This window comes from Oncorhynchus masou, chromosome 12 (genome assembly GCF_036934945.1).
Source record: "Oncorhynchus masou masou isolate Uvic2021 chromosome 12, UVic_Omas_1.1, whole genome shotgun sequence".
Lineage (NCBI taxonomy): Eukaryota > Metazoa > Chordata > Actinopteri > Salmoniformes > Salmonidae > Oncorhynchus > Oncorhynchus masou.
In genome coordinates, this window is record NC_088223.1 from 32,567,220 (window position 1) to 32,591,609 (window position 24,390).

Sequence of the window (24,390 nt, forward strand, 5' to 3'; positions counted from 1 at the left end):
CCTATGGGAAAAATGAATGGTGGAAAAACTATTGGAACCATTTCCTTGTTTGACCGCTAGGTTTTATGGGTATTATGACTCATACTGTGGTACTCTATTCTATAGCCATGGGAAGTAAGAAAAAGCAATCTGTACCGTGGGCAAAGAAATTGCACATCCCTACCCCAAACATCTTCCCGCTGCTATGCTCTATTCTATCTGTGCTATAAATGTAAAGGTAATTTCTGATTGAGCCGACATATGCTGTGTTTACCATGAATGCAGTCTCCGGTAACATTGCCTTTACATTTCAATCACGCTGTTACACTGAATTTACAGATTGAATACAGTCCAAAATCTAACCTCTATCTTGTTTCGCAGGGTTAATACAAGTCAGAAATAATGTTGGAAGACATGACTGACCAAAATCTCTCCTTTGGAATTAATTCAGGAAAAACCAGTGACATTCCTCACTCACTATCAAACAATGAGCTAAAACACTTCCAGAAGAAATAGGAGACTTGAACAATGTGGAATTATTATCTCTTCAAGGAAACAAATTAACTTCAATACCTTCAGCTGTCCACTCCCTGCACATCCTCAGAGCCCTTGACATCAGTAATAATACAATTGTAAGGCTTCCGGATGAAATCTGTCAGTTGGAGAATATCACACATCTCAATTCAAGCAACAACAAACTCAAACTCCGATTTGACACACTGAACTCTATCAGAGAAGTAGTTGGTAAACCAGGCGAGGCAATTATATGAGAAACCAAGGCTGTCGAGTCTGCCAATAAGAATGTGGTGATTGACAGAGTTGAAAGCCTTGGCCAGGTTGATGAATACGGCTGCACAGTAATGTCTCTTATCGATGGCGGTTATGATGACGTTTATGACCTTGAGCATGGCTGAGGTGCACCCATGACCAGCTCTGAAACCTGATTGCATAGCGGAGAAGGTATGGTGGGATTCAAAATGGTCGGTAATCTGTTTGTTAACTTGGCTTTCGAAGACCTTAGAAAGACAGGGTAGGATAGATATAGGTCTGTAGCAGTTTGGGTCGAGAGTGTCACCCCCACTTTGAAGAGGGGGAAGACCTCGGCAGCTTTCCAATCTTTGGGAATCTCAGACAATACGAAAGAGAGGTTGAACAGGCCAGTAATAGGGGTTGCGACAATTTCGGCAGATCATTTTAGATATAGAGGGTCCAGATTGTCTAGCCCGGCTGACTTTGCAGCTCTTTCAGAACATCAGCTATCTGGACTTGGGGAAAGGAGAAATGGTGGGGACATTGGCGGGTTGCTGTGGAGGGTGCCGGGCAGTTGACCGGGGTAGGGGTTGCCAGGTGGAAAGCATGGACAACCGTAGAGAAATGCTTATTGAAATTCTCAATTATAGTGGATTTATCAGTGGTGACAGTGTTTCCTAGCCTCAGAGCAGTGGGCAGCTGGGAGGAGGTGCTCTTATTCTCCATGGACTTTACAGTGTCCCAGAACCTTTTTGAGTTAATACTACAGGATGCAAATTTCTGTTTGAAAAAGCTCGCCTTAGCTTTCCTAACCGCCTGTGTATATTTGTTCCTAACTTCCCTGAAAAGTTGGATATCACGGGGCTATTCGATGCTAATGCAGAACGCCACAGGATGTTTTTGTGCTGGTCAAGGGCAGACAGGTCTTGAGTGAACCAAGGACTATATCTATTCCTAGTTCATTTTTTTTAATGGGACATGCTTATTTAAGATGAGGAAGGCACTTAAAGAATAGTCAGGCATCATCTACTGACGGGATGAGGTCAATGTCATTCCAGGATACCCCGGCCAGGTCAATTAGAAAGGCCTGCTCGCAGAAGTGTTTTAAGGAGCGTTTGACAATGATGAGTGGAGGCCGTTTGACCGCTGACCTATTACGGATGCAGGCAATGAGGCAGTGATCGCTGAGATCTTGATTGAAAACAGCAGAGGTGTATTTGGAGGGTGAGTTAGCTAGGATGACATCTATGAGGGTGCCCGTGTTTTCGGATTTGGAGTTGTACCTGGTAGGTTCATTAATAATTTGTGTGAGATTGAGGGCATCAAGCTTGGATTGTAGGATGGCCGGGGTGTTAAGCATGTCCCAGTTTAGGTAACCTAGTAGCACAAGCTCAGAAGATAGATGGGGGGCAATCAATTCACATATGGTGTCGAGGGCACAGCTGGGGGCAGAGGGAGGTCTATAGCAAGCGGCAACAGTGAGAGACTTGTTTCTGGAAAGGTGAATTTTTAGTAGAAGCTCGAATTGTTTGCGTACAGACTTGGATAGTAATACAGAACTCTGCAGGCTTTTTTTGCAGTAGATTGCAACACCGACCCCTTTGGCAGTTCTATCTTGATGGAAATGCTAGTTAGTGATGGAGATTTCAAGGTTTTTGGTGGTTTTCCTAAGCCAGGATTCAGACACGACTAAGACATCCGGGTTGGCAGAGTGTGCTAAAGCAGTGAGTAAAACAAACTTAGGGAGTAGACTTCTAATGTTAACATGCATGAAACCAAGGCTTTTACAGTTACAGAAGTCAACAAATGAGAGCACCTGGGGAGTGGAGCTAGGCACTGCAGGACCTGGATTAACCTCTACATCACCAGAAGAACAGAGGAGAAGTAGGATAAGGGTTCGGCTAAATGCTATATGAACTTGCCGTCTAGCACGTTTGGAACAAAGAGTAAAGGGAGCAGGTTTCTGGGCACGATAGCATAGATTAAAGGCATAGTGTATAGACAAAGGTAAGGTAGGATGTGAGTACATTGGAGGTAAATCTAGGCATTGAGTAATGATGAGAGAGATATAGTCTCTAGAGATGTTTAAACCAGGTGATGTCATCGTATATGTAGGAAGTGGAACAACATGGTTGGTTAAGGGATATTGAGCAGGGCTAGAGGCTCTACCGTGAAATAAGACCGTAATCACTAACCTGGACAGTAATGGGTGAGGCATATTGATATTAGAGAGAGGCATGCATAGCCAAGTGAACATATGGGTCCAGTGAGTGGTTGGGCTGACTGGGAACATGGCGATTCAGACAGTTAGCAGGCCGATGCTAACATGCTAACAGTTAGTAGGCCGGGGCTAAACAAGCTAGCAGTTAGCAGACCGGGTTAGCAAGCAAGCAGTTAGCAGGGGCTAGCAGTTAGCAGACCGGGGCAGGCAAGCAAGCAGTTAATAGGGGCTAGCAGTTAGTAGACCGGGGCTCGCACGTTAGCCTTTGGGGGACGTCGCGGTGGGGGTAAGTCTGTTTTTGCCGATACACCAGTGATCTGAGATCACTTGAAAAGTTGAAAATCTGCCACAGAAGAGGCATCAAGGTAAGCTATAGTGAGCATAAATTAAGATAACTTTTTTGCACCAACCATTAGAGCTAAAATACAATTCATTAACATTTTGGACAGATATCAGAGCTAAGGTTTTCCTCAAAAGTTTATCATCTGTGTGTCTTCTTGACAGCTAACCACACTGCCTAAGACCTTGTCGAAACTAAGATGTTTGAGAGAACTGGACTTCTCAGACAACGTAGGGTAGCAGATTCCTGAGAGCATCGGATTCCTGAGAACAGTGGGGGTAATACACAATCATTCCACAGTACATTTCATATTCAAATTGTATTGTTGTGTACTGTATGCTTAGCAAGTGAGGTAATGTTGCAACTTTGTTATTTTGTTATAGAGCACATCTTACAAAAGGCTTTCCGTTCTCTGGTCAATAACTTGCAGGGCGATGACTTAAGATACACACTGAGGAGTTTAAGTCCAAAGAGAAAAGACTTGAATCATCCTATAAACCTCTAATTTGGCATAGAATTTCAGTGATAATGTTCCTCAATTTCATTTCAGTGTCCAATTACAATCAAGGAATTGATAGGAAGTGGAATCACTCAATTTGATTAGACACTCAATTTGATTACTTTGTGTGTGTAGGGCATCCCAGAAAGAAAAAACCATGCAGGCCCTGACTCTGTGGATAGACTTATTCCATAGTGACCAGGAGGCATCTGTCATAGCTGACCAACTTGTGAGGACTCTGATCTTGGCAGGCCTATACACACACTCTCCACTCAGGTTCAGGCCATCAAGATATATGCCAAAGCCAGAAGACAATGAATACACTATGCCAAATGTGCTATATCCATACCAAAGTATTGATTATTGTTTGACCATGAGAATAAATGCAATTGGATATGCATCAACATTGTGTGAAAGTGGTTATTGATGGATTACAAAATCAATTATAATCATTCAAAATCATAACAGCAACCTACACAAACATAGCCTAAATCTAGGCATATTGCTTTGTAACGTTCACTGGTATAACAAATTCGATTGAATTTGACACCCTTTAGTGACAACAGTAGCTGCATCTATACCTATTCTAAGCTGTATGTAGTTCAACCAATGTGATTCTCCTATTGGGGCAGTGACATCATATAGCCAGACATCAGTCCAGGTAGTGATAGCCAACCAGAGTGCAGGAAGGCAGCTGCGGAACGTGAAGTTATTTGACGGACACAGCGACTAGCAAATGAAATAGCTTTATTTGTTATGCGGAGGCACGACTAACTTCACATCTACAGGTGGAGATGCCAAGGAAACAGTAAAATATGTCACGTAATTTAATTTAGTGCTATAATGACAATGGATGAAACTATGCCTTTGGAATAAAGAGGGATTTTACTGAGCACTGGGGAACACTATTTTCTAATACTAATAGCCTGGGGCCTTCTGGAAAACCGAATTAGATGTTGTAGAAGCGACACCACAACCGGATAACAGATTTGTTGCAAATTCAAGGAGCCTGGCGCAGTAGCCTACAAAATTTTACAAAAATGTGAAAGAAACATAAGACGTAACAATGGCTATGCATTTATATCAAGTTAGTAGTATGCTAATAGAAAATACATTCGGGAAAATGAGTGACAACTTGACATCAGTGGTCCTTGCAGTGTCTGTGATCACCCTAACGTTGGGATATATTTCTAAACTGGTGCTCAAACAGTCACAATCTTCTTCAGAAGAACACAAGGTATGTACATGAAGAATAAATCAATTGAGTTACAGTATATATTACATTATTATTAGGTCTGCTACAGTGAATGTTACAGCATCACGGCGCATTCATAGCCCATTGCATATTGTCCAAAATCACAAAATCATTTGACTTGTGTATTTTATTTTTGTAACTAAATGAATGTTTTTATTTTCTCAGAAATACCCACCATACATACCTTCTAGCATTCCATTTCTGGGTCATGCCATAGCATTTGGGAAAAGTCCCATTGAATTTCTGGAGAATGCATATGAAAAGGTAAGAATACAGTACTGCTGTAAAGTATACTTAATATATTTTAGTGCTCAAAGTGCTACCTATTTTGTTTATAAAACATGCAGTAATAAATTGCATTCACTGTACAATAACCTATTTCATATAATACAGCTTTTGAATCTCTACCTTAATGGTGTATAGTGCCATGTGAAAGTACCCTTTATAGTAGGTGCTAAAACAAGGTTTATTTTCTTTCTATTCACAGTATGGGCCCGTTGTCAGCTTTACCATGGTGGGCAAAACCTTTACCTACCTTCTGGGTAGTGAGGCAGCCACACTGATGTTCAACAGCAAGAACGAAGATCTCAATGCAGAGGATGTCTATTCTCGATTGACCACGCCAGTTTTTGGAAAAGGGGTTGCCTACGATGTACCTAACCACGTAAGCGAATAAATACTTACAGAGATACTCCCTTTTGCACTCACAAATGTAGAGAGAATGTTACCACACACAAAGTGTTGACATAGGTTTATGAGATGAAACAAAAGACAAACAAACTTATCATAAACTAAGTATCGATTTATCTAATTAAGTCCAATTATGCCGCTCATTTTCTTTTATAGATCTTCCTGGAACAGAAGAAGATGTTTAAGACAGGACTGAACATCGCCCATTTCAAACAGCACGTTGAAATTATAGAGGAGGAAACGAAGGAGTACTTTTCACGATGGGGAGACAGTGGGGAACAAAGTAAGATGACCGAGCCATTACAATTGGTCGGAGTTTCTACAGTATTCCATGTGGAAAGTAATCCAAATGCCCAGTTCCAAATCGACCCCTAGCCCCTACTGTAGCTACTTCATGTAGACCTAAAAGGATTGAAAAGCCATAAGCAGAATGACACATTTCCCACGTGGCCTATAAGATGGCAAAGTTGAATTATTAATGCAGTATGCTTATCTTTTCAGACCTATAAGAAGAGCTGACTGGATAGGGACTTGGGTGAAGCACAGTGGAGTTTAGGTGTCAGCAGTGTAAACTGTTCAGAAAATGAGCCATTCAACACAATTTCCCATCAACATGTTCTCTAGTAATACCTCATGTTTTCAAAATCAAATTCAGTTTATTGGTCGCGGACACAGATTTGCAGATGTTATCGCAGGGGCAGCGAAAGCTTGTGTTTCTAGCTCCAACAGTGCAGTAATACCTAAACAATACACCATAATCAATGTGTTGTAACTACTGTAATACAGTTTGAACCTTGCTATCCATTTTAAGATAGCTACTTTTTTAACCTGTAAAGGTAGGGTAGCGATATGATATTACCAAAAGTAGCATTTAACAGAGCTACCCCTGACACGAATAAAGAGAGTAAGAAGCAAATCAAGTCAACATTTGTTGTCATTTATTGTAGCTATTACATTGCTCAAGAGAGCAGTGATCTCCCATGCACATACTCAGATACTTAACGGGTTACTAATGACCGCAGCCTTTTGCTTCACACTCTTGATAGAATTTGTTTGCAATGTGTCGCTGTTTATGAGTACATCATAACGCTCGTTTTATGTTTTATAACATTTGAGCCGTAGCGCAGTCAAAGTTATCCAGTCAGCAATTCTGACCTCTGTTCTCTCTCTCTCCCTCGCTGTCTCACTCATTCACTATTTCCATCCATCTCCATATCTCTTCCGCTCTCGCTCTTTCACGCCTTCCTTAACACCCCATCTCTTCTACTCCTCCCTCCCTCCCTCCCTCAGACCTGTTTGAGGCCCTGTCGGAGCTGATAATCCTGACGGCCAGTGCCTGTCTGCATGGGAAGGAGATCCGCAGCATGTTGGACGAGAAGGTGGCCCAGCTCTACGCAGACCTGGACGGGGGCTTCAGCCACGCTGCCTGGCTGCTGCCCGGCTGGCTGCCCCTGCCCAGTTTCAGGTAAGAGAAAGACTTCATTCATACTGTCCTTTCCTCAACCAAGGGTAATTTCAAACTGTTCCACCTTCAGGTTAGGTTTTTTGTTTGACAGACCAAGTTAGACTGAGTTATCAGAACAGTTGCTGGAAATTATGATTCATTAAACTTTATTCATTGTTCTATCCTCAGGTTAAGGTTTTGGGTGATCGACTGAGTTGGACTTAATTATTATTGTATTCATTCTGTAATAGCAATATGAGAATATCTTATTTCTATAAGGCAGGAAAAAACAGGTTGTCATTTTTGTACAGACGACGGGACAGAGCACACAGGGAGATCAAGAACATCTTCTACAAGGTCACCCAGAAACGCAGAAGCTCTGGAAAGAAAGTGGACGATATGTTGCAGACCCTCATAGATGCCACCTACAAGTAAGACATAAGTGGAACAGATGCCAGTATTACTACATGTGGTACAAGTATATGCCTCCATGCCTCCCAACATAACTGAAGTGAATGGATATTTGGTTTAAATGTGTTCTACAACTGTTGTACCATTTCAGACTGATTCAATCCTAACCATTTTTGCCCTTTTTAAGAGATGGGCGGCCCCTAAATGATGATGAGATAGCGGGCATGCTGATTGGTCTACTCCTGGCCGGACAGCACACATCTTCCACTACTAGTTCCTGGTTGGGCTTCTTCCTTGGCAAAGATAAGGCCCTACAGGACCGCTGCTATGCTGAACAGAAAACTGCATGTGGAGAAGACTTGCCAACACTCAACTTTGACCAGGTCAGAATCCATAACTGGCATATTACCAGCTACACGTAAATGGTCATAAGACTACACTACAGCTTTGTTGTTGAAAATATGAATTATGTTCTTATACTGCCTTACAAGTGTTGACTATATTCAATCCATTATATTAAATATAGGTACATACATCTTTCTGAATTATTTTGTTGAAACTTATTTAGATCCGTTTATTGACCATATTCTATTTAAAACTGGGTAATTTATATTGTATGTAAGCAACTTCAGTTTAGAACCTTTTATCTAGACTGCTAAACCCACAAGTTCAGCTTTTCATTTGGACAGTATTTATCATTTAAATATTTGACATGGTCTTTTACTTACCTGTTCTCTTGTTCATACATCAGCTGAAGGACCTGACTTTGTTGGATCACTGTTTGAAAGAGACCCTCCGACTCCGTCCACCCATCATGACCATGATGAGAATGGCACGCTCTCCTCAGGTAAGCTCAATATCATTATTTGTTGGGAAGTTAACGAATACCCATTAAGCCATTCCTTCTGTCAAGAGATTTTACAAATCCATTAGAATAGCAGTTAATTGAAAAAATGTTTTAGACACTGAATTTTACAGAGAGAAATGGGAATAATGTAAATTGTCCATATATTTATTTATTTACATTGAATTGGAATGGAGCCCCAACCCAGCTAAATGCATGTGTGTACAATAGGTGAGTGAGTGACTATTGACCAACCCTGACCCTTTGCTTCAATCCACTCCCAGACTGTAGCAGGCTACACCATCCCAGCTGGTCACCAGGTGTGTGTGTCCCCAACAGTCAACCACCGTCTGCAGGACACCTGGACAGAGAGGATGGAGTTTAGGCCTGACCGCTACCTTAACGACAACCCTGCTGCAGGGGAAAAATTTGCCTATGTACCCTTTGGTGCAGGTAAGAATATTTAGTAGTTTTTTCATCCCTATTAGCATCTTATACGTTAGGTGATCTGCCGTCTTTAAGAGGAAACAGAAGTGTCAAAGCATGTACACAATGGTAGGGGAAACATCTTTCATGCAGTATGCATTTTGATTCGTAAAATTTTGTCAGTAGGTGGGGCTCTTGCTCAATATATAAACTTTACTCCCATTTTAAGCTGTCTCATGCCACAACGTTTCAGATCAGACTCTCATTTCCATGACAAAAAAAACAAAAACACCGATGTTCACTGTCTTCTAGGCCGTCACCGCTGCATCGGGGAGAACTTTGCCTACGTTCAGATCAAGACCATCTGGTCTACCATGCTGCGCCTTTACGAGTTCAACCTGGTCGATGGTTACTTCCCCACAATCAACTACACAACCATGATCCACACCCCACACAACCCCGTCATCAGATACAAGAGGAGACAACATTAAGAGACACTGAGCGCAAAAACACAGCAGCGAAAAGAGCAAGGCTTTGTCCAAAATGGTTTCCTAGTCTATATGGTACTACTTTTGGCCATAGCCTCATAGGGCTGGCTCTCATAAGGCTCTGGACAAAAGTAGTGCACTATATAGGAAATAGGGAGCCATTTCAGATTTGCCCCAACAACCTTACCTTTAACGGTTTTATTTAGAGAACATTCTTGTACTTGAATTTAGGAACTGTTCAAATTAATGCAAAGAGTTCTGTCTGAACATCTAATTCACTTTACTTTTTGTTGCCCCCACCTTATGTTTGCTGTGTTTTTAAGTTGCTAGAATGTATTGTAAGCCACAGGAGGCTGGTGAGGGGAGGACAGCTCATAGTAATGGCTGGAATGGATTGGAAACCACTTGTTTGATGGGATACCATTCCACTTGTTCAGTTCCAGCCATTACTATGAGCCCGTCCTCTGATTTAAAGGGACACCAGCCACCATAGATGTAAGCCTAAACTGAATCAGTTAGTTTATTCATCAAAAGCTCATCTTTTGTAGCCTGATCTCAGATATAGTCCAACTACCATAGGATTTGGCTATACAACACAAACCAATCTGGAACCAGGCCTCAGCTTTGGCAGTTCTATTTCAAAATGTCATGTTAATGCATATAGCTTTCAAGCTTCCACTGTCTGAAATGTGGTATGGAGTACACTGTGTAGGAGTGAAAATACTACTGTAAGAATGAATATTACTGGAGTAAAAAAGCACTTAAGCACTGCCTTTTCTAGAGCTGTGAGAAATATTAAAACCACTGATCCTTATCCATTGCTTCATAGAGATCAGTAATCAAACCGACCATCACTGACTTTGTATGTACTGTCCTTCATAATTGTACAAAGATAGAGGACCTGGGCTGGGTCAAACAAAGAACAAGGACTTTAAAACGGGGAGGGACAACATGCACTTGCTTAACAAAAGACACATTTTCTGTTGTGTGCCCTAATAAACACGACGTGGGAATGTTGGGAGGTCATAGTGTAGTTTGACCAATGTAATGGAAAATTATTACTCCATTTTATTTAGATTGATTTTACTGTTTGAAGCCTAATTGTGAACGCAATCAACCTTGCTAGCTAGCCAGCTAGCCCCCGAATAGCAGCACTGTAGAAACTATTACACTCGACGGAACGACTTGATTAGTGTAGTGTCAACATCGCAGCCACTACCAGCTAGCCTACTCCAGCAGTACTGTTTCATTTCAATCATCTTAGTCAATAAGATTCTTGCTACGTAAGCTTAACTTTCTGAACATTCGAGACGTGTAGTCCACTTGTCATTCCAATCTCCTTTGCATTAGCGTAGCCTCTTCTGTACCCTGTTAACTATGTGTCTATCTATCCCTGTTCTCTCCTCTCTGCACAGACCATACAAACGCTCCACACCGCGTGGCCGCGGCCACCCTAATCTGGTGGTCCCAGCGCGCACGACCCACGTGGAGTTCCTGGTCTCCGGTAGCCTCTGGAACTGCCGATCTGCGGCCAACAAGGCAGAGTTCATCTCAGCCTATGCCTCCCTCCAGTCCCTCGACTTCCTGGCACTGACGGAAACATGGATCACCACAGATAACACTGCTACTCCTACTGCTCTCTCTTCGTCCGCCCACGTGTTCTCGCACACCCCGAGAGCTTCTGGTCAGCGGGGTGGTGGCACCGGGATCCTCATCTCTCCCAAGTGGTCATTCTCTCTCTCTCCCTTACCCATCTATCTATCGCCTCCTTTGAATTCCATGCTGTCACAGTTACCAGCCCTTTCAAGCTTAACATTCTTATCATTTATCGCCCTCCAGGTTCCCTCGGAGAGTTCATCAATGAGCTTGATGCCTTGATAAGCTCCTTTCCTGAGGACGGCTCACCTCTCACAGTCCTGGGCGACTTTAACCTCCCCACGTCTACCTTTGACTCATTCCTCTCTGCCTCCTTCTTTCCACTCCTCTCCTCTTTTGACCTCACCCTCTCACCTTCCCCCTACTCACAAGGCAGGCAATACGCTCGACCTCATCTTTACTAGATGCTGTTCTTCCACTAACCTCACTGCAACTCCCCTCCAAGTCTCCGACCACTACCTTGTATCCTTTTCCCTCTCGCTCTCATCCAACACTTCCCACACTGCCCCTACTCGGATGGTATCGCGCCGTCCCAACCTTCGCTCTCTCCCCCCGCTACTCTTTCCTCTTCCATCCTTTCATCTCTTCCCTCTGCTCATACCTTCTCCAACCTTTCTCCTGACTCTGCCTCCTCAACCCTCCTCTCTTCCCTTTCTGCATCCTTTGACTCTCTATGTCCCCTATCCTCCAGGCCGGCTCGGTCCTCCCCTCCCGCTCCGTGGCTCGATGACTCATTGCGAGCTCACAGAACAGAGCTCCGGGCAGCCGAGCGGAAATGGAGGAAAACTCGCCTCCCTGCGGACCTGGCATCCTTTCACTCCCTCCTCTCTACATTTTCCTCCTCTGTCTCTGCTGCTAAAGCCACTTTCTACCACTCTAAATTCCAAGCATCTGCCTCTAACCCTAGGAAGCTCTTTGCCACCTTCTCCTCCCTTCTGAATCCTCCTCCCCCTCCCCCCCCTCCTCCCTCTCTGCAGATGACTTCGTCAACCATTTTGAAAAGAAGGTCGACGACATCCGATCCTCGTTTGCTAAGTCAAACGACACCGCTGGTTCTGCTCACACTGCCCTACCCTGTGCTCTGACCTCTTTCTCCCCTCTCTCTCCAGATGAAATCTCGCTTCTTGTGACGGCCGGCCGCCCAACAACCTGCCCGCTCGACCCTATCCCCTCCTCTCTCCTCCAGACCATTTCCGGGGACCTTCTCCCTTACCTCACCTCGCTCATCAACTCATCCCTGACCGCCGGCTACGTCCCTTCCGTCTTCAAGAGAGCGAGAGTTGCACCCCTTCTGAAGAAACCTACACTCGATCCCTCCGATGTCAACAACTACAGACCAGTATCCCTTCTTTCTTTTCTCTCCAAAACTCTTGAACGTGCCGTCCTTGGCCAGCTCTCCCTCTATCTCTCTCAGAATGACCTTCTTGATCCAAATCAGTCAGGTTTCAAGACTAGTCATTCAACTGAGACTGCTCTTCTCTGCATCACGGAGGCGCTCCGCACTGCTAAAGCTAACTCTCTCTCCTCTGCTCTCATCCTTCTAGACCTATCGGCTGCCTTCGATACTGTGAACCATCAGATCCTCCTCTCCACCCTCTCCGAGTTGGGCATCTCCGGCGCGGCCCACGCTTGATTGCGTCCTACCTGACAGGTCGCTCCTACCAGGTGGCGTGGCGAGAATCTGTCTCCTCGCCACGCGCTCTCACCACTGGTGTCCCCCAGGGCTCTGTTCTAGGCCCTCTCCTATTCTCGCTATACACCAAGTCACTTGGCTCTGTCATAACCTCACATGGTCTCTCCTATCATTGCTATGCAGACGACACACAATTAATCTTCTCCTTTCCCCCTTCTGATGACCAGGTGGCGAATCGCATCTCTGCATGTCTGGCAGACATATCAGTGTGGATGACGGATCACCACCTCAAGCTGAACCTCGGCAAGACGGAGCTGCTCTTCCTCCCGGGGAAGGACTGCCCGTTCCATGACCTCGCCATCACGGTTGACAACTCCATTGTGTCCTCCTCCCAGAGCGCTAAGAACCTTGGCGTGATCCTGGACAACACCCTGTCGTTCTCAACCAACATCATGGCGGTGGCCCGTTCCTGTAGGTTCATGCTCTACAACATCCGCAGAGTACGACCCTGCCTCACACAGGAAGCGGCGCAGGTCCTAATCCAGGCACTTGTCATCTCCCGTCTGGATTACTGCAACTCGCTGTTGGCTGGGCTCCCTGCCTGTGCCATTAAACCCCTACAACTCATCCAGAACGCCGCAGCCCGTCTGGTGTTCAACCTTCCCAAGTTCTCTCACGTCACCCCGCTCCTCCGCTCTCTCCACTGGCTTCCAGTTGAAGCTCGCATCCGCTACAAGACCATGGTGCTTGCCTACGGAGCTGTGAGGGGAACGGCACCGCAGTACCTCCAGGCTCTGATCAGGCCCTACACCCAAGCAAGGGCACTGCGTTCATCCACCTCTGGCCTGCTCGCCTCCCTACCATTGAGGAAGTACAGTTCCCGCTCAGCCCAGTCAAAACTGTTCGCTGCTCTGGCCCCCCAATGGTGGAACAAACTCCCTCACGACGCCAGGACGGCGGAGTCAATCACCACCTTCCGGAGACACCTGAAACCCCACCTCTTCAAGGAATACCTAGGATAGGATAAGTAATCCTTCTCACCCCCCCCCCCCCTTAATGACTTGGATGCACTGTTGTAAAGTGGCTGTTCCACTGGATGTCAGAAGGTGAATTCACCAATTTGTAAGTCGCTCTGGATAAGAGCGTCTGCTAAATGACTTAAATGTAAATGTAAATGTGAGCATTTGCACCTTTTAAATAAAAATTATATCTGAGATGATGCCATGTGAATTCCAGGAGTCGAAATCTCATGTCCAATTTGTCTTCACACCATAATTGCTTTGACCGTACATTTCCCCCATACCAGATTCACATTTTAGCTAAAGTTTTATTTTGTTTTACAACAGTTAGAACTAATTACATGTGTACTAGTAAAATCTGATTGTGTGTCAGTGATGCTGAATTGAAAAAACAGTGCGACCACACATTTCAAGTGTTAAAATGCATCTTTAATTACATTTCTAACAAAATACCCAGAAAATTCAAAGTTCCTACCTTTACAAAAATATGTCTTCTACAAATTGTAGTCTGTCCAATAAACCATTCTAATAAAACAGTGTAGTGTATATAGCTCCTGTAGCAGCCTCCTCAACAGTAAAGTAAAACATTCTCCACGTCGAAGAGTTCTCCTAATTCCCGTCTTGGAGAGCTACTGGGCGTGCCAGCCCGGCACTAACAGCAATTTCCAATAAATCAACCAATCATGGGTCTTCCATTTAAGAAACCACGGTTACTTTAATCAAGTGTGTTAGAGCTGGGCTGGAGCAAAGACCTGCCCACCCATTCGGTACGTCTCCAGGACCGGAGTTTTCCGGCAAAGCCTGCACTACATATTCTTCCACCCACACCGTATAAATTAAGTTAATCAATGTTTTTTGTTTAAATTAGCATTCCACAAATATACATTTAACGTGATTGTGTTTATCCACAACAAAGAGGCAGACCAAAGTTTACAAACATAGAAGCTGTTTCAAGTGCTCGCAACAAAAAGCCTGATTATAAGATGTCCACACACAAAAAATTGTTTTTGGTCCCCACATAATATATTTAGATATATACTGTACACAGCAGAATGATACAAAATACCAAAGCTCAGCACAAGAAAAGGCAACAGTTTCTTCAAGACAGTTTCAATGTAAATTATAGACTTCTATCTTCTTATTCCAAAGTGCAATTGAGCATATGAAGAAGAACCTAGGAAGTGAAAAATGAAGTTGTTTAGATCCCAAAACTTAACTCTTGACAAGAACATTGGAAGCATCATCTGGACATATTTTGTGGAGTGATTGAATGAGAGGGCAATTTCTGCTTATGGCATTACATTATTTAACTTTAGATCGTATGAGGTAGTATGGTTGGAAGTGCGTGTGTGTTACCTGATTGCACGCTCCCCAGTCTCCTCTGCAGGGCCTCCAGTCTGGAGATGTAGTCGGTGAGCGCTCGGTCAGGGTCGTAGTTCTGGAGGTGAGAGCAGGTCAGAGGGTCTCCAGCCATGTGGAACCTGTGTTGTGCAGAGGAAAGGGCAGAACTGGGGGAATCCCGTCCAGTGCGCCCCCTGCTGGCCCCTCTGATTTCCCCGTACACCTCCACACTCCCTGGATGCAGGTAGGGTGAGTCTGTCCTCATCTCGATACCTGAAGAGGAAGAGAAACAGTTGTCAGTCCTCTGTGTGGTTTTTCTCTCACAAAACCGGATTAATGAGTCAGCAGGACAACTTTGAATACCAATGAAAAGGTAATTATTAATTTTCTGCTTTTGTTTGAACCTGGCACTTTAGAATATTCAGGTTATTTATTTAGATTAGCTAGCCATGTGGACCACCTGACCAATCAGCACTTAATTGATTACAAGTGTGTAAGCCTAGGTCAGCCGAGCTTGGTTCTTTACCATTTAAACGCAATAACCAGTTCATTCATTCCCAGTTCATTTCCTTTGTGTTGGGGTTAGTGTGAGGGAATGTGATTTCCATACCTGGTGACTGTCCCAGACCGTTTCTGTTCACATTGCCAGATATTATGGACCTCATCCCCGTAGCTTTATGCCATCTCTTGACCAGGAAACGCATTCTGAAAGAACAGAACAGTTTGATTCAAAAAGATGGGATAGAGGACCATTAGAGTACATATATCATAAGTATTAGCTATACCATAGCCTCTTCCTAACAGTTGCAACACCATCCTACCACTTCAGTTCCCATTTTTTACCTGGAGAGGGCGATGGAGACGCGGACAGCCGAGCGGAAGCGCGTCAGCCCTCGGCGGTGCTGCGTCGGGGACTCCAGGCTGCAGTGGGAGGGCCGGCCGCCCATGCGAGCAATAAGTGACAGCGTGGCTTCCTCACACTCCTGGAAGCCGCCGAGCAGCAGCAGCAGGTACTTCTTCTGGTAGATGAGGGCCTTGCGGAAACTCTCGGAGCGCAGGTACTTGCCATACATCCTCTAGAGAAGGGGAACAGAAGAGAGAGAGAGGAGTGTTGTAAGTGTAAGTTAAGTGGGTTTTATAGATGTGCAACAATATATTTTCTATTCAACTCTGACAAAGAGTGGAAAAGTGGTCAATTTGTAAAGAGGTGAGTGTTATGGAGAGATGCAGGGCAGCTTTAAGCTCACCTTCAGTGTGGCGTTGTCTGTGTCCGGTCCGGTCATGTCTCTGAGGGACTCTGTCCTGATCTCTCCCCTCATTCGGGTCACCTCGGCCTGGGCTAGACGCAGGCCCTTCTCCAGCCGGCTCCTCTCCCTGGTCCAGGACTCGCGCTCCGATGAGAACAGAAGGCTGGCCGCCTCATGCTGCTTGTCCACGCCGCCTTTCCTGCTGGACTGGAGGGAGGGATAGAGGTCGAGAGGAGTGATGTTGGGGTGGTGCAAATTAACGCAATGTCTCCACACATTTTTACTTCTCTGCCATTTCTAGGTACTTCTGCAATCCACTATTGTACTCTCTCTGTCCCATCTCTAGATTCCCACCCTGCCACTGGACCTGTATAGTATTAGACTATTATCGTACTGATCCCAGACCCGTCACCAGCCCTGAATTGCATTAGATCTAGTATTGTAACTCACGCTGTCCCCTGATCCCAGACCAGCCTGGCGGTAGCGTCGAAGCTCATCTTCCAGGCGGAGGACCTGGTTGCGCAGATCGTTCTTCTCCTCTGTCAGACGGCTGACGAAGCCAGTGAGCTCAGCATTCTGCCTCAGCAGCCGCTCTGTCAGGGAGCTGGACTTGCCTCCCGCCAGCAGGTCGGTGCTCTGTAGACACAGCAGAGAAGAAATGTCAGTACTCAGTAGCCACTGAAATGGAATAGCTTACTCCTATATGTGCAGGTGCTGGGCAGGAGGATACTATTTAAGTATGACTAAGACCAAGGTTTGTTTCCTGTTGGGTTTTCTATGTGGTTTATGTATATAATGTGTGAGCTGTGCTAAGATATTTTTGTAGGACAATAAACAACAATCTAATCAAAGTAGTCTGAAGTGCCATCTCACCTCAGGGACCAAGGGGAGTGCTGGAGACTGCTGCAGCATAGTGATGACCTCATCAATATTGGTCTGCAGCCACGACAGCCCTTCATTGTCCACCTCCGAAGTCAGCCTGTACATACACACATATATGGATTAATCCACACAACATCAATCTACACCTGCACATATTGATTAGTTCACTTCAATGAGAAGTTGAACGGATGTATATAACATGTACAAATGTGTTGAGACAAAGTTGTTAAGTAATTGTGAGATACCTGCCAGAGCCCTTGCTGACCATGGTTTGGATCTTGGCTGCGATGAGCTGCAGTTTGCCGAAGACCTTGTCTGAGTGTTTTGGGTTATGGTGGGGGGCGAGGTTGACCCCTGTCCCAGTGACCTCAAGGAGGGAAGGTGCGCTGGATTCGATAGTAAGCATGTTGCCAGGCTTCTGCTGGAACACCCAGTCTCTGGTCCGGTCAGTGGGAATGCCTCGCCACACAGCCTGCTGCTGGCACAGACACGGTACAGAAAAGTTTCAGCTCAGAAAACACATAGCATAGTAGAGTTTAAATAACTTATGACCAACAGACTCTCAAATGGCCATAATTGTGGATTATAATACAGTTGCTGAGCATAAAACAGCTCCACTTTAACATTATTACACTACATGGCCAAAGGTATGTGGACACCTGCTCGTCGAACATCTCATTCCAAAATCACGGGCATTAATATGTAGTTGGTCCCACCTTTGCAGCCCTTGACCATTATTCCGACTTCACCAAACTTTACAGTTGGCACTATGCATTCGGGCAGGTAGCCTTCTGCTGGCATCCGCCAAACCCAGATTAGTCAGATGGTGAAGTGTGATTCATTACTCCAGAGAACGTGTTTCCACTGCTCCAGAGTCCAATGGCAGCGAGCTTTACACCACTCCAGCCGACACTTGGCATTGCGAATGGTGATCTTAGGCTTGTGTGGCTGCTCAGCCATGGAAAACCATTTCATAAAGCTCCCAACGAACAGTTGTTGTGCTGACATTGCTTCCAGAGGCAGTTTGGAACTCAGTAGTGATTGTTGCAACCGAGGACAGATGATTTTTACATGCTTCATCATTCGGCGGTCCCTTCCTGTGAGCTTGTGTGGCTGACCACTTCGTGTTGTTGCTCCTAGATGTTTCCACTTCACAATAACAGCACTTACAATTGACCGGGGCAGCTCTAGCAGGGCAAATATTCCGAACTGAATTGTTGGAAAAGTGGCATCCTATGATGGTGTCACATTGAAAGTTACTGAGCTTTTCAATAAGGTCATTCTACTGCCAATGATTGTATATGGATTGCATGGTGCGTGCTCGATTTTATACACCTGTCAGCAATGGGTGTGGCTGAAGTAGCTGAATCAACTAATTTGAGGGGATGTCCACATACTCCTGTATAGTGTGATTATTTTATCATACATAGCCGGGTTCTAACAACAAGAGCTTAATAATCGCAATATATTGTAGTACCAATAGCTAAGAAAACAATACAATATTCCGATTGGATTTTTCTATAAAATGCATTTCAATTGTACCATCTGATTCAAAAGCGCTGTATTTGGTTCATTCAAAGTGTATGAATGTAGGATATAAGAATGTGACCCACGTTTTGGTTAACAGACTGCTGCTGCGTCCCGCTCCCAACCGTCTCCCCTCCTCTCATCTCTCCCAGCCGGACCACTTTCTCCTGCAGCATCTCCTTCTCTTGCTCCAGTCGCTTCCCCTGCTGCACCTCTCTCACCAGCTGCGCCATGGCGTCCCGCGCCTGCTCCCCCAGGCTTTCCAGCTGTCCCCTTGCCTCACGAAGAGCCTCCTGGTCCTGGCATGACCTCTGAGCTGCCGAGGTCAGCTCCTGTTCCCGTCCCACAGCCTCCAGCTTCTGGGCCTCCACCTCGTCCAGCAGACTAACCACCTGAAGAGGGAATAAATAGGAGGTCACAGGATTTTGTGGGAATGCAGAAGTGGAGGTAACTATTGTTACTATAATAGTAATGCCTATGTAATGTTGTCATGACAATTTGAAGAAAGCAGATGCACCACCTGATAAGCCAATAGGGTGGCACAATTTAGTAGGGGTGCAGAATCACATGACATAACTGGTCATAATGCCAACCCAATATTTTCGCTAGCACTTTCTGTGAATCTCCTGTGTGCAGGGAATTGATAGCAGCCTGGCTGACGCGACCACACAGCGTGAAAGAGCTGTGACTCACTGGTCTGGACAGGAGGCCGTTTGTTAATGCTCAGAAATTGTGCAGACTTGATTGGTTCTCTCATCCAGAAGAAAAATCCTGGGGGGTTGAGACTTCGTTGTTTGGATTTGAAAATACAACAGTTGTAATGGAAGGGGGCGGTGCTTGGGGGCCGTGTGTGGCTGTGGGTGTTTGAGTGAGAAAGACACGGTGAAGAACCAACCGGTAAAAGTACAGCCCCCTTCATTGCATCATAAGACATATTGTAAGTAAACTAGTGTGAATGTACTTGTGTGTGTGTGTGTGCGTGCGTGCATCTGCTTCAGCTACAAACAAACAAACAGCCCACCTGAGCATGCTTCTTGTCCATCTCCCTCTGCAGTCCCTCCAGAAGAGCTTCGGATGACGTCGCCCCTCCCACCACTTCATCCTCCCCACTCTCAGCCCCCTTCTTCTCTGGGCTTTCACTCCAGGAGGAGCAGTGCTGGCGGAGCTCCTTCTCTCTCCCCAGGGCGCTACTCAGCTCCTGGGCCCGGGCTCGCTCTGACTCTAGTTGGATGTGGAGCTGCGAGGCCTGGGTCTGCAGTATGGAGCGCTCCTGTTCGGCCTGGACGGAAAGCTGGGAGGTGGACTGGCGCTCCTGGTCTAGGGCTGAGGTCAGCTGGGCTACGTGACTCTGCTGCTCCTCCAGGGCCAGTTTTAGATCCTGGAGGGAAGGGGTGTAAATATAAAGTGTGAAAAACACGAGTAGACCTACTCCAGTGACGAAGGTGAACACATCAGTAAAACACTGCATTTAAGTCAAACACACTAAAGTGAAGACGTGTGAAATTACACTGGGACACCTGTCTACCACCTCCCCTAAAAACTGTCTTACCTCCAGCTCCTCGCTCTCCAGCTCCTCTTTCTTGTCAGATTTACACTTCTCCTTCTCGAAGGCCCACTGCATCTCTCTGGCCTTCTTCTGTTCGTCTGCCAGTCTCTCCGCCAGGGTGTCCACCTCAGCAGCCTTCTGTGACACCTCCGTTCTAGAAAAAAAGACACCGGTCTGGATCCATCCAACAGCAACTAGGAAGGTAAACTAGATGTGTATGCAATACCAATGTTGGGAAGGTGAGTGTAAGTCGATGTTTGTTTCTGTACATCTCTAAATAGTCTTACCTGAGAATGTTCTGCTCTTTTATGTATCAAACTAAGACACTGATGGTGTGTGTTTGTGTGAGCGTGCATTAAAACCTTACCTGACTGTGTCCAGCTCCTTCAGGTGTTTTTGCTGGGCCTGGAGCGTGGTCTCCAGCTCAAGTTTGGTCTGGGACAGCTCTCCCTTCAGCTCCTCCAGCAGAGCCCTGTCAGCCTGCTGCAGTGTGGGGGGCTCCTGAACGCCACACAAACCAGCCTGAGGGGCTCCTCTCTCCCTCTGCTGCTCAATACCAGGTGACACACTGGGCTGAACACCTGAGTGGGACAAGCAGCCAGACAAAACAACATGCAAGACATTAGAATCAGCTGCCATTTCTCCTTTTTAGATTCATTAAATTGGTTGCATTAAGTTGAATAGCTGTGACCTCATCTAAGACAATTTACTATAGATATTACTCAATCAAAAAATCAATGAATTTATCCATCCATCCAGCCCCAATGCGTTCATCCATCATCCCTATGTGTCCTTACCACCCACCCACACAGCACGAGAAGCAATTGGAGGGCCAGACTACAGACCTTGATTGGATCTGCCAGGCTCCTGGGCTTGGATTTGTTGTAGCTGGACCCGGAGCTGCCGGACCTCTGTCAGCAAACTGCTTCTGTCTGCAGCCTGCAGCATCCCCATGGCATCCCTGTGATGGGCATCCTGTAGATTTACACACAGACACAGTTTAGCCTTGGAACTTAAAAACAATGCATATAACCACCAAGTTTTCCTACGAAGTGGAGAAATAGACCCTAGACTAAAACTACTTTATATTTCTTAATTAACTGTTGGCTATATCCCACACTCCAGCTAGCTAATAGACTAATACCAAGATAGGTTAGCCTTAGACATTACCTGCCTGAGTGTTAAGTGTTTGTTAGCTACATGCTCAGCAAGCATGTGCTCCAGCTAGTTGAGGCTAATGCTAAGGTTAGCCAGAAGTTAAGCTAAAGTGTACATAGTTTTTCAGTAACCTGCTCAGCTAGCCTGTGCTCCAGATGGTTGAGGTGGATGACAGCGTCGCTAGTGTCCAGCTGGTCCAGACGGGCATAGAGGGTGCTCTTCAGCACACTCCGCTCCCTCACAAACACCTGCTGCACTGCCCCCAGCAGCTCTCCACGCCAGTCCGCACTACCTGGAGTCTGAACATACACAAGCACATAGACATGCATATTTACAGACAATGAGGGGGGGAAAGGGTTTCTGAAGGCTTAATTAAGCCTTAAAAGCTGTGTTTCACTGAACCCAACAAAGTCTTAGCCCTGTCTAAGCCAGGGGAGGGGGGTTCATACCAAGGATAATTTTGCTATTTTATTTTGAATTTTAAGACCCCTTGAAGTACCAAAAAAAGTATTTTATGAAAATATTTATTTGGCCTTACTGCTATTAGCCCAGACAAATGCATTGAATAACAGATTCACTAAACTTCCAAAGGGTCTATCCTAGATCTCAAAGATATAAAGATCAGGAAACATTTGTTATATATACATAAATGTTTATTTATTACATGTATTTAACCTCTTATTTTTGTCACTAAAGTGTCTCCATATATATTTCCACATTTATTTTTTGACTGGGACTTTCAGACGGGTCTTGTGAGGCCTGTGTGTTAATCTAGAGCCCAAACTCTTCGGACGCTATAGACAGAAGTTGGTAGATCAGCTGTACCAACTTCAGACGAGTCCCAAGACGCTTGTGGGGGTCGTAGAGCATAATGTCTCATGGTCTGACAAACACCGCTCTAGCTTTGTCACCTTTCATGCAGATGCAGAAGTGTGACAAATATCTCTAACTTAAACTGATGTTTTCGGGGGGGATTTATTATTCTAATTCGATTTTAACAGGGACACAGACATCAACCTTGGGGGTTAAACTGAGACCAACAAAACCCCTACGGTATTTAAGTGAGGCGACTAGTACAAAGTATCCACGCTACACAGTACAGATGCTACCAGTACTGTACCTGTGTTTCCCTGCTGTGTGTCTGCATCTGGGCAATGAGGGCCTTGAGTGACTCCACAGTGGCCAGCAAGGCCCCTCTCTCTTTGGGCCAGCCCTGAGCATGGTGGATCAGGCTGGCTGGGTCAGCCTCGCCCTCTGGGATTGGCAGCTCCGACAGGGATAGCACCTGCATACCCTCCTGGTGCACCTCGCGGAGCAGGTTCTGGAGGGGACACATGTACAGATACACATCTCATAAACATTAAACCATGTGCAAACTAGACATCTACACCAATACACAGATTGGCATACAAAGACATGCTTAACTTCACATTTCCAAATGCAGTTCTTGTACCTTAATTCTGTCAGGCAGGGCTTCGTCTGTCTCTATCCTGGCTCCCTCTGGCGTGGTCCTGAACTCCTGCTGCAGATTAGGCAGGTCATAACCTGTCCGCTGACTCCATTCAGAACTGCTGTCTGCAATAGGGTACACACAAGGTTAACATTGCATACCAATGGAAGCAAAAAAACTCTTTCTTTGAATAGGCATGAAAAATGACATTTTCTCAAATCATGAAAAGCATCCTTCGTCAAACACTAGCAAACATATGCATCAACTCAAAAGACACACACCATGACTCGTAAAATGCTGTGTTTGTTGATAATGTATTGTATACGTATTTATGCATTGATTGTGAAGGTGTTATATCGCCTAAGGTATTGCGATTACTAGAGAAAGCATGCAACCTCTTGAGAGACACTTGGCATAGCATTGAATACAGAGGCTCACATTTGGCATGGAGGTGCAATGTGTGACACTACAACAACTTACCACTGGTGTAGCCGTCTTTAAATTGCGATCCTGCGGGACGCTCTGGTCTCGATGAGGGGGCCTGGAGGGCATGAAACCAGGTCAGAACACAGAAGAGTTTGAGTTCCTTTACCTCCCCACTCCCCCATAAAAATGTCAAGCTCATCATCTCGGTCATGTTTATTAAGCACCAAATGAAAGAAAACAGACCGAAACCGGGTTCTGCAACAGAAAACGAAAACTTTTGTTCTGTTACTCACTTCTGTTTTGTGCCTAATGAACACAACTCAGGTCTGCTGAGATGTCACCCAACGAACTCACCTCATGAGAGCGGTGCAGCTTCTCGATGACGGTCTTGAGAGCCCTACACTCCTCTTCCAGCATCTGAGCGTCCTTCTTCAGGGCCTCGCTCTCTGCGATGTGCCGGGCCTCCATGTCCAGGATCTCCGCCGCGTGCAGCTCCTGCATCTGTACTATCTTCTCCTGGTACTCCCCGATCATCTCCTCCACCTCTTCCTCTGACACAGACCTGGGCTGGTCAGATGTCTGGGAGGAAAAGGTCTCTGTCTGGGTGCCAGCATCTGTACGAGGCAGACTTTGAGATACATTAAGACCAGACGATTTGTCGGAGGACGTTTGGTATTCCGCGGCAGTGATCTTCCTGGAGAGCGATGGTTTGTCTTTGGCAGTGGCAGACATTTTTCCCTTGGCTCCATGGCGGTAGTCTTGCGGTTTGACTCCTTTCTTTTTCGGATTGGAGGCTGGTACCGGCTGCTGCTGCTGGGGTGAGGGAGACTGAGATGGTGATAGTGGGAATAGTGGTGACGGTGACTCTGTGGTTTTCGCCAAGGCTATTCTGAGCTGTTGGAGCTCCTCTTGAAGCTGTGCAATGGACAGGTCACGGACTTGGAGTTCATTCTGGAGTGTATCGCTGCACTCCCTGAAGCTGTTCAAGTGTTCTTTGGTAGCAGCTGCCTCTTCTCGGACCTCCTGGAGCTCTTGGAGAAGTTTAGACGCGGTGGCACTGTCACCTTCCGATGAGGCCTGTAAAGTTCGGAGACACCAAAATCGATACAGAAGTGAAGATATGCCAATAGATATGTTTCCATATTGTTGACTAAAGTT

At 45.6% G+C, this 24,390-nt stretch overlaps 2 protein-coding genes across 7 annotated transcripts in view; one reads left to right on the forward strand and one right to left on the reverse strand.

Moving 5' to 3' along the window:
* The first annotated feature begins 4,559 nt into the window (after nt 1–4,559).
* Nucleotides 4,560–10,161, forward strand: LOC135549872 (lanosterol 14-alpha demethylase-like). The gene is made up of 10 exons (XM_064980236.1): nt 4,560–5,026; nt 5,210–5,308; nt 5,532–5,708; nt 5,891–6,017; nt 7,025–7,199; nt 7,490–7,609; nt 7,777–7,972; nt 8,341–8,436; nt 8,718–8,886; nt 9,172–10,161. Exons 1-10 carry the CDS (start codon nt 4,856–4,858, stop codon nt 9,348–9,350), a joined length of 1,509 nt encoding a protein of 502 aa, XP_064836308.1. The 5' UTR covers nt 4,560–4,855; the 3' UTR covers nt 9,351–10,161.
* A 3,901-nt stretch (nt 10,162–14,062) lies between these two features.
* Nucleotides 14,063–24,390, reverse strand: part of LOC135549873 (A-kinase anchor protein 9-like) — a 123,588-nt gene continuing 113,260 nt past the window's right edge. For all 6 annotated transcript variants that reach the window (XM_064980242.1, XM_064980241.1, XM_064980238.1 and 3 more), the window contains 18 exons: nt 23,587–24,309; nt 23,287–23,347; nt 22,810–22,931; nt 22,477–22,677; nt 21,488–21,655; nt 21,044–21,173; nt 20,566–20,779; nt 20,202–20,352; nt 19,674–20,030; nt 18,739–19,044; nt 17,371–17,600; nt 17,117–17,222; nt 16,694–16,879; nt 16,244–16,450; nt 15,840–16,072; nt 15,607–15,701; nt 15,012–15,269; nt 14,063–14,829 (listed from right to left, as the gene is read on the reverse strand). In XM_064980242.1, coding sequence (XP_064836314.1) covers nt 14,786–14,829; nt 15,012–15,269; nt 15,607–15,701; nt 15,840–16,072; nt 16,244–16,450; nt 16,694–16,879; nt 17,117–17,222; nt 17,371–17,600; nt 18,739–19,044; nt 19,674–20,030; nt 20,202–20,352; nt 20,566–20,779; nt 21,044–21,173; nt 21,488–21,655; nt 22,477–22,677; nt 22,810–22,931; nt 23,287–23,347; nt 23,587–24,309 — 3,792 coding nt within the window. In that variant the 3' untranslated portion in view covers nt 14,063–14,785. The remainder of the gene's footprint in view (nt 14,830–15,011; nt 15,270–15,606; nt 15,702–15,839; nt 16,073–16,243; nt 16,451–16,693; nt 16,880–17,116; nt 17,223–17,370; nt 17,601–18,738; nt 19,045–19,673; nt 20,031–20,201; nt 20,353–20,565; nt 20,780–21,043; nt 21,174–21,487; nt 21,656–22,476; nt 22,678–22,809; nt 22,932–23,286; nt 23,348–23,586; nt 24,310–24,390) is intronic.

Bases quoted from the DNA above. Each gene is read 5' to 3' on its own strand.
- LOC135549872 (XM_064980236.1), top strand. From the start codon at position 4,856: ATGGCTATGCATTTATATCAAGTTAGTAGTATGCTAATAGAAAATACA. The intron at 7,200-7,489 runs GTAAGAGAAAGA...ATTTTTGTACAG, and splicing joins CTGCCCCTGCCCAGTTTCAG to ACGACGGGACAGAGCACACA. The intron at 7,973-8,340 runs GTCAGAATCCAT...TTCATACATCAG, and splicing joins CAACACTCAACTTTGACCAG to CTGAAGGACCTGACTTTGTT.